Below are 10,477 nucleotides of genomic sequence, written 5' to 3'. Positions count from 1 at the left end.
AAACTGGAAACCACATATCCTGAGGCCGCTTTAAAATATATATATATATATATATAGTCTAACCCCCAAACTCCCTCCCTAACTCAAACCCCCCTCCCTAACTCAAATCCCCCTCCCTCCCTAACCCCCAATCTCCCTCCCTAAATCTAATCCCCCTCCCTAACTCAAATCCCCCTCCCTAAACTCTAACCCCCAATCTCCCTCCCTAAATCTAACCCCCCAACCTCCCTCCCTCCCTATCCCCCCTACCTCACTCCCCATCTCTAACCCCCCTCTCTCCCTATCTCTAACCTCCCTCCCTCCCTAAATCTAACCCCCAACATCCCCCCTCCTTAACTCAAATCCCCCTCAACCTAACTCTAACCCCCAACATCTCCCCTCCCTAACTCTAACCCCCCTCCCTAACTCTAACCCCCCAACCTCCATTCCTCCCTAACTCTAACCCCCCAACCTCCCTCCCTCCCTAACTCTAACCCCCCAACCTCCCTCCCTCCCTAACTCTAACCCCCCAACCTCCCTCCCTCCCTAACTCTAACCCCCCAACCTCCCTCCCTCCCTAACTCTAACCCCCCAACCTCCCTCCCTCCCTAACTCTAACCTCCCAACCCCCCTCCCTCCCTCTCTAACCCCCCAACCTCCCTCCCTCCCTAACTCTAACCCCCCAACCTCCCTCCCTCCCTAATTATGACCTCCCAACCTCCCTCCCTCCCTAATTATAACCCCCAACCCCCCCTCCCTCCCTAACTCTAACCCCCAACCTCCCTAACTCTAACCCCCAACCCCCCTCCCTCCCTAACCCCCAACCTCCCTCCCTCCCTAACTCTAACCCCCCAACCTCCCTCCCTTCCTAACTCTAACCCCCAACCCCCCTCCGTCCCTAACTCTAACCTCCCTAACTCTAACCCCCCAACCTCCCTCCCTCCCTAACTCTAACCCCCAACCTCCCTCCCTCCCTAACTCTGACCCCCAACCTCCCTCCCTCCCTAACTATAACCCCCCAACCTCCCTCCCTCCCTAATTATAACCCCCCAACCTCCCTCCCTCCCTAACTCTAACCCCCAACCTCCCTCCCTCCCTAACTATAACCCCCCAACCTCCCTCCCTCCCTAACTCTGACCCCCAACCTCCCTCCCTCCCTAACCCCCATCTCAATCTGTCTACCTCTCCCCTCCTTGACTCTATCTGTAACCTCCCCAACCGCCCTCTCTCCGAAACTCTAACTCCACACACACACACACACACACACACACACACACACACACACACACACACACACACACACACACACACACACACACACGCACGCACGCACGCAGTGATCAGTCATGGGCCTCAGCTGCTGTTGTCCCTTAACGCAGGCCTCTCCCACTGGCCTCATTGGTAAAGCCAGGACCTCACAGCGGACATTCCTCTAGCTGGCTCAGTCAGGACAGATGCATCTTAATAAACTATGTGCTGCATGGACACAGACAGGTTGTGAATGGCAGATAGAGAGGGGGGGGGGAAAGACAGGTTGTGAATGGCAGATCGAGAGGGGGGGGGAAAGACAGGTTGTGAATGGCAGATAGAGAGGGGGGGGGGGAGACAGGTTGTGAATGGCAGATAGAGAGGGGGGGAAGACAGGTTGTGAATGGCAGATAGAGAGGGGGGGAGAGACAGGTTGTGAATGGCAGATAGAGAGGGGGGGAAGACAGGTTGTGAATGGCAGATAGAGAGGGGGGGAAGACAGGTTGTGAATGGCAGATAGAGAGGGGGGGGGAGACAGGTTGTGAATGGCAGATAGAGAGGGGGGGGGGGAGACAGGTTTGTTTAGCACACACGTATGACCAGGCGAGTGCTGTTCTGAGAAAACTGCGCACTAGGTTTCCCGCTTCCTAGGTGTGTCGGGTTTAGTTTATTCTTTATGGTGGTAACATGTCTAGGTATGACTCTGTGGTTTACCCATCATACTCTCTGTCTCATGTTGTAACAGGAGAGGGCAGGTGAGTCCCTAAGGGGGTATGACCGAACAGACACAGAGCCCCTGGCAGGCATGCTGAGGTGCATCACATAGTTGGCCTCTGGTCGTGAGGTATCCAGCAGGAATGTGGAAGAGGATCTGTGTCGGGAGGATTTTACAGCCAACCTGAGTCCCCTGATGCACTGCCCTGTCCAGAGTAAGGAGGACATCACCGTGTAGCATAACTGTGAAGTGGCACTGTCACGTAGAGTAGGCCAGAAGGCTAAACTGGAAAACCTAACCTCTATCAAAATAAAAAGATGGCGGAGTCGCAAAAGTTCTTCTGTGCAAGGGTGTTAATTTACAAAGTGATTCCGGAACAAGAACAACAGTACTGCCATCAAACATATACCTTATGGGCCACCTACAAACAATGCTGCCCCATCCACAGCTAAAAACAATGCTGCCCCATCCACAGCTAAACACAATGCTGCCCCATCCACAGCTAAACACAATGCTGCCCCATCCACAGCTAAAAACAATGCTGCCCCATCCACAGCTAAACACAATGCTGCCCCATCAACAGCTAAACACAATGCTACCCCATCCACAGCTAAACACAATGCTGCCCCATCCACAGCTAAACACAATGCTGCCCCATCCACAGCTAAACACAATGCTGCCCCATCCACAGCTAAACACAATGCTACCCCATCCACAGCTAAACGCAATGCTGCCCCATCCACAGCTAAACGCAATGCTACCCCATCCACAGCTAAACGCAATGCTACCCCATCCACAGCTAAACACAATGCTACCCCATCCACAGCTAAACACAATGCTGCCCCATCCACAGCTAAACACAATGCTGCCCCATCCACAGCTAAAACCAACGCTGCCCCATCCACAGCTAAACACAATGCTGCCCCATCCACAGCTAAAACCAACGCTGCCCCATCCACAGCTAAACGCAATGCTACCCCATCCACAGCTAAACGCAATGCTACCCCATCCACAGCTAAAAGCAATGCTGCCCCATCCACAGCTAAACGCAATGCTGCCCCATCCACAGCTAAACGCAATGCTGCCCCATCCACAGCTAAAAACAACGCTGCCCCATCCACAGCTAAAAACAACGCTGCCCCATCCACAGCTAAACACAATGCTGCCCCATCCACAGCTGAAAACAATGCTGCCCCATCCACAGCTAAAAACAATGCTGCCCCATCCACAGCTAAACACAATGCTGCCCCATCCACAGCTGAACACAATGCTGCCCCATCCACAGCTGAAAACAATGCTGCCCCATCCACAGCTAAAAACAATGCTGCCCCATCCACAGCTAAACACAATGCTGCCCCATCCACAGCTAAACACAATGCTGCCCCATCCACAGCTAAACACAATGCTGCCCCATCCACAGCTAAACACAATGCTACCCCATCCACAGCTAAAAACAATGCTGCCCCATCCACAGCTAAAAACAATGCTGCCCCATCCACAGCTAAACAAAATGCTGCCCCATCCACAGCTAAAAACAATGCTGCCCCATCCACAGCTAAAAACAATGCTGCCCCATCCACAGCTAAACACAATGCTGCCCCATCCACAGCTAAACACAATGCTGCCCCATCCACAGCTAAAAACAATGCTGCCCCATCCACAGCTAAAAACAATGCTGCCCCATCCACAGCTAAACACAATGCTGCCCCATCCACAGCTAAAAACAATGCTGCCCCATCCACAGCTAAACACAATGCTGCCCCATCCACAGCTAAACACAATGCTGCCCCATCCACAGCTAAACACAATGCTGCCCCATCCACAGCTAAACACAATGCTACCCCATCCACAGCTAAACACAATGCTGCCCCATCCACAGCTAAACACAATGCTGCACCATCCACAGCTAAAACCAATACTGCCCCATCCACAGCTAAACACAATGCTGCCCCATCCACAGCTAAAACAATGCTGCCCCATCCACAGCTAAACAAATGCTGCCCCATCCACAGCTAAAAACAATGCTGCCCCATCCACAGCTAAAAACAATGCTGCCCCATCCACAGCTAAAAACAATGCTGCCCCATCCACAGCTAAAAACAATGCTGCCCCATCCACAGCTAAAAACAATGCTGCCCCATCCACAGCTAAACACAATGCTGCCCCATCCACAGCTAAACACAATGCTGCCCCATCCACAGCTAAAAACAATGCTGCCCCATCCACAGCTAAAAACAATGCTGCCCCATCCACAGCTAAAAACAATGCTGCCCCATCCACAGCTAAAAACAATGCTGCCCCATCCACAGCTAAACACAACGCTGCCCCATCCACAGCTAAACACAACGCTACCCCATCCACAGCTAAACACAATGCTGCCCCATCCACAGCTAAACACAATGCTACCCCATCCACAGCTAAACACAATGCTGCCCCATCCACAGCTAAACACAATGCTGCCCCATCCACAGCTAAACACAATGCTACCCCATCCACAGCTAAAAACAATGCTGCCCCATCCACAGCTAAAAACAATGCTGCCCCATCCACAGCTAAACACAATGCTGCCCCATCCACAGCTAAAAACAATGCTGCCCCATCCACAGCTAAAAACAATGCTGCCCCATCCACAGCTAAACACAATGCTGCCCCATCCACAGCTAAAAACAATGCTGCCCCATCCACAGCTAAAAACAATGCTGCCCCATCCACAGCTAAACACAATGCTGCCCCATCCACAGCTAAACACAATGCTGCCCCATCCACAGCTAAACACAATGCTGCCCCATCCACAGCTAAACACAATGCTACCCCATCCACAGCTAAACACAATGCTGCCCCATCCACAGCTAAACACAATGCTGCCCCATCCACAGCTAAACACAATGCTACCCCATCCACAGCTAAACACAATGCTGCCCCATCCACAGCTAAAACCAATACTGCCCCATCCACAGCTAAACACAATGCTGCCCCATCCACAGCTAAACACAATGCTGCCCCATCCACAGCTAAAAACAATGCTGCCCCATCCACAGCTAAAAACAATGCTGCCCCATCCACAGCTAAAAACAATGCTGCCCCATCCACAGCTAAAAACAATGCTACCCCATCCACAGCTAAACACAATGCTGCCCCATCCACAGCTAAAAACAATGCTGCCCAATCCACAGCTAAAAACAATGCTGCCCCATCCACAGCTAAAAACAATGCTGCCCCATCCACAGCTAAAAACAATGCTGCCCCATCCACAGCTAAACACAATGCTGCCCCATCCACAGCTAAAAACAATGCTGCCCCATCCACAGCTAAAAACAATGCTGCCCCATCCACAGCTAAAAACAATGCTGCCCCATCCACAGCCCCTCCTTTTGTAGGGGTAGCCCCTCCCCTCAGAACAATTAACACTAATTAATTAAGCAACTCTCAGCCAGGAAGTAGCTTACAGTACAAATAGATTCAAACATAATTTGGATGTAACAGATGAGCTTGAGGTAAAATTACTATATAGCTAGCTCTGTCCATGCTTTACCTAGAAAATATTTGATGTTCTAGCTAGCTAGTTGATGTTCTAGCTAGAACCTCAACTATTTCACTAGAATATTAACTAGCTCGCTAAAACATCAACTAGCTCGCTAGAACCTCAACTAGCTCGCTAGAACCTCAACTAGCTCGCTAGAACCTCAACTAGCTAGAACCTCAACTCGCTAGAACCTCAACTAGCTAGCTAGAACATCAACTACGGTAGCTAGAACATCAACTACGGTAGCTAGAACCTCAACTCACTAGCTAGAACATCAACTAGCTGGTTCTAGGTAGCTAGTTGATGTTCTAGCTAGCTCAACCACAGCAGGGATTTCTCCTTGCTGCTCTGCATGACTACATGATCATGATGTTGTGGCTGTAACATTTAATGGACACTAGAACTAGCTGGCTATATCAGATACACATTTTCAGGAAAAGCAGCTCATAGCAAGCCAATAAGATGTATATCACTGCATTGGTTCGACATTGACATCTAGCAATCAACACAGGGCTTCTACACAGCTTCCATTTCCTTTCCTAAATCAATAAACCAACTTTCCTAAAACAATAAACCAAACTTTACAAGTGGTGCATTTTTGGACAGGGCTTGTGATAGGACATTTGATAACAAAACCAAACTGTTGTAAGAAATATTAAATTTTTTACGTTTTCAAAATTGCATTACATATTTACAATTCTTTGATGTCATGAAAACGGTTGTTCCTACAGTTGACAGCAGTGAACTCCACTTGTTACACTAATGTAAAACTTTCTCTTTTTCTTGTTTTCCTTTTTAATGTAAACCAATGAGGAGAAAGAGGCAAAGTGGTATAAATCAATTTAAAGTAGAGGTCATCCCTTGTAACATTCCTACAACAGATCATCAACAGTATCATGAGTTTCACATTTTACAAGAGAGGACATTGGAGGTTCCACTGAAAGAGTCGTGATTGCTATATAATGTTTTATCAAAACGTTCAACGAATTAGAATGTGATCTCAAAAAGCAAATAAAAACCAACAGTTTATTAAGAAATGCGGAAACAGATGCGTAGTCAAGTTAAGTAAAAGACAGGCCGAGCGAGTGAGTTGCCTCTAAGGACTCGGGAGTTCTGCGCTTTGATCTGCGCTTTGTGTTTGACTCAAAGCTGAACCAGTGAAAGGTTTAAATCCTCTATGAGATGCGGTTCACTGAAAAGGACCGCGGTATCAGAATTCCTCCTCTGCGTTGCGGCTGCGTGAGGCCTTCAGCTGCTGGAGACGCTCCATACACTCGTTGACGCTGCGCTCTCCGTGCACCTTGTTGTCACGCGTGCGCACGTTCACCGTCTCGCTGGTCTTCTCCTTCTCTCCCACAACTGGACAGAAAAGAGAATTTCATTATGATTTAATGTCTTGACTGTTTAGTGGTAAACAAAACTGTAAATTGCTTTTCTGTTACGCTTTCAAGTAGGATCCCTGAGATGACGAATACAATCGATTATGGCCAGTCATTTCCAGCTGTCTATTTAACACATCTGCGGTTTACTCAAAAACCTATAGAATCAGATTTATAGTCAGCTTAACATTTTTATGTTGTTCAAGGCTCAAACTCCCATGATTCCATTTGGCAAAACCACTCCCACCGACCGGCAGCCATTGTGCACTTTCTAAACAGCCTATATTTTCATATCGAATTACTTGTAAACTTCATACATTTTATTAGTTCCAATAGGCCTCCAGTGTTGTTGGATGGCTGCTTGGACAGCCGAGGCTGGATTGGTCAGTTATCGTTGAACACACTATTTCAGATGCAGCAAGTTTAGCTAGCTAGCATTGCTAACGTTACGTTAGCACCAAAGACAGGCTGAGAGACGATGATTCCGTAATGAACTTTTAATAAGTTTCACAATAAAAGTGTTCTTCTAACAGGCCTACGTGTTGTTAGACGGTTGTTTAATTTCTCAATAGGGGGGGGCGCTGTTTTCACTTTGTAAAAAATCGTTCCCAAATTAAACTGCCTCGTACTCAATTCTTGCTCGTACAATATGCATATTATTATTACTATTGGATAGAAAACACTCTAGTTTCTAAAACCGTTTGAATTATATCTGTGAGTAAAACAGAACTCATTTTGCAGCGAACTTCCTGTCAGGAACTGAAAAATCCGAAATCGGGCGCTCTGTTCCAGGGGCATCCTATTAATTTGCATGAAATCTATGGGTCTACATGCACTGCATACGCCTTCCACTAGATGTCAATAGACAGTGAGAGGTGGAATGGGGTGTATAGCTCTATCTGAGAACGAATAAGACCTCTTGGAACGGTGGGTCTAGTCTTTTCACCGTTCAGCTTGGCGCGAGATGGACCTCTGGATTGCGTTCTGAAAAGCTTTCGTTATAGACGTTAGATATCTCCGGCTCTGATTTTATTTGATATATGTGTTAAAAACATCATAAACTAGTTATTTTAAACCGACTTATAGCAGTTTATTGCGATTTTCGGTATTTCCTTTGTCTTGCGTTATGGTGCGTTGGACACTCCTGCGCCACATGGCTAGCTTTTGTTGCTAAGCTCATCAAATAGTAGGAACCATTTATGATGTTATTTCGTATTTCTGTCGAAAATGTTTAGACGTTTTTTCCGCCCTTATTTTGGGCGCTGTCTCGCTATAACGTAAGCTGTATGTCGTACTAAAGTTATTTTAAAAAATCTAACACAGCGGTTGCATTAAGAACTAGTGTATCTTTCATTTGCTGTCCAACCTGTATTTTTTAGTAAAGTTTATGATTAGTTATTTGATTAAATTAGGTGCCTCTCCAAGATTTCTCCGGACAATATTTCTGCATTTTGACAACGTATTCACATTGTAAAACCACGATTTGTGCAGCTAAATATGCACATTTTCGAACAAAACATATATGTATTGTGTAATATGATGTTATAGGACTGTCATCTGTTGAAGAATGTGAAGGTTAGTGAAAAAATTTATATATTTTGCTGGTTTATTCGCTATCGCTAACGTGCATGAATCAATGCTGCTGTGTGGTTGGCTATTGTAGTAAGCTAATATAATGCTATATTGTGTTTTCGCTGTAAAACACTTAAAAAATCTGAAATATTGGCTGGATTCACAAGATGTTTGTCTTTCATCTGGTGTCTTGGACTTGTGATTTCATGATATTTAGATGCTAGTATTTACTTGTGGCGCTATGCTAGGCTATGCTAGTCAGCTTTTTTACTGATGAGGATCCGGGATTGTGACCAAGTAGAAGTTAAGACAGTCGCTAAGATGTAACTCCGCTGTTATTGTTGCAAACACATTTCAGATCTAGCAGTCGGGCTAACTAGCTAGTTGGTGACAAGGACATGACCATAACTTATGACTTGCTTGGAATGTGGTTTAAAACCTCAAAGATCCACCCCTTTTTTCAATCTTTACCTAAAATGACATACCCAAATCTAACTTCCTGTACCTCAGGCCCTGAACCCATACCCTAGACCCCACCACTCAGCCCATACCCTAGACCCCACCACTCAGCCCATACCCTAGACCCCACCACTCAGCCCATACCCTAGACCCCACCACTCAGCCCATACCCTAGACCCCACCACTCAGCCCATACCCTAGACTCAGCCCATACCCTAGACCCCACCACTCAGTCCATACCCTAGACTCAGCCCATACCCTAGACTCAGCCCATATACCCCACCACTCAGCCCAAAGCCCATAGCCTAGACCCCACCACTCAGCCCAAAGCCCATACCCTAGACCCCACCACTCAGCCCATACCCTAGACCCCACTACTCAGCCCATACCCTAGACCCCACCACTCAGCCCATACCCTAGACCCCACCACTCAGCCCATACCCTAGACCCCACCACTCAGCCCATACCCTAGACCCCACCACTCAGCCCATACCCTAGACCCCACCACTCAGCCCATACCCTAGACCCCACTACTCAGCCCATACCCTAGACCCCACTACTCAGCCCATACCCTAGACCCCACTACTCAGCCCATACCCCACCACCACCACCACTTACCCAGGATGAAATTGTACTGTGCCAGCTGTGCGTTACGTATCTTCTTGTTCAAGGTGCAGCTGGCATCACAGTCCACGTCTGTCATCAGACCTCCACGGTGGAAATCATCACGGATCTTCTGAGCATAGTCATCCAGCGTGGGTCCTACAGGTACCACCATCACCTGACGAGGAGACAGCCACAGCGGCCTGGGGAGAGGAGGGTATTGACATCTTATTACCGTGTTTTTAACCGGTTAAAACTCTAAGCAGCTGCTTTGAACGCGGTACCAGCTCCTGACATTTGGGGTAACCCACGCATTTTATTTTCAAGTGATTACATTTGAAAGCTACAGCCGTCGTCGTTTTGGAAATCAAACTCCAAACTTACTGATGGAAATGTCATAAGAATGTTTCTCCTGTAAAATTCTGCATACAGCAGAACTCGGCTAAACAAACGGCTGTACTCATATAGTCCCTAAAGATCTTCTCTTGAAATACAATATTACGGCTGTTTGTCCCTATTGAGCCACCGTAGCAACATACCCACTAACACTTCTTCAAAATAGGTTGAATTTATCGAAGATTAAATCAAGTAATCTGTAATTAATTTGGACATTCTTGTGGAGGTCTTAGTCACTTCATTGAAGAATCCCATCTGTAGTTCCCACTAGGAGAAGTACTGTTGACCAATCACCGGCAAAGGGGCGTAGACTTCGGCCACCGAACTTTAACTTACCGTAAGAAGAAAATGTTTGTGCACGAAAATAAAATCCTGCCGAAGACCGAAACGAACAAAAAAGTTCACAGGTGTGTGAATTGTTTTTTCGACTGGGAAGCATACAGTAACCTTAGGGGGGAAAGTATTCCTGTAGGACGAAAAATTACGTTGCACTTTTGAAACAGCCGAGTTCCTATGGGAATGTGCTCATGTTTAGAGCCGCAAAATTAGGTAGAATATCTAACCTTTTTTTTACTTTGGAAAAAGTCTGACTAGAGTGAACGT

The 10,477-nt window shown here is 47.2% G+C and overlaps 1 protein-coding gene across 1 annotated transcript in view; it reads right to left on the bottom strand.

The window, feature by feature from the left end:
- Nucleotides 1–6,106: 6,106 nt before the first annotated feature.
- Nucleotides 6,107–10,477, bottom strand: part of tars1 (threonyl-tRNA synthetase 1) — an 84,796-nt gene continuing 80,425 nt past the window's right edge. The window contains exons 17-18 of the mRNA XM_071404430.1: nucleotides 9,494–9,681; nucleotides 6,107–6,824 (exon numbers count right to left, since the gene is read on the bottom strand). Coding sequence (XP_071260531.1) covers nucleotides 6,676–6,824; nucleotides 9,494–9,681 — 337 coding nt within the window. The 3' untranslated portion in view covers nucleotides 6,107–6,675. The remainder of the gene's footprint in view (nucleotides 6,825–9,493; nucleotides 9,682–10,477) is intronic.

This window comes from Salvelinus alpinus, chromosome 5 (genome assembly GCF_045679555.1).
Source record: "Salvelinus alpinus chromosome 5, SLU_Salpinus.1, whole genome shotgun sequence".
NCBI classification, from domain to species: Eukaryota; Metazoa; Chordata; class Actinopteri; order Salmoniformes; family Salmonidae; genus Salvelinus; species Salvelinus alpinus.
This window is presented reverse-complemented; position numbering and strand designations above follow the sequence as displayed.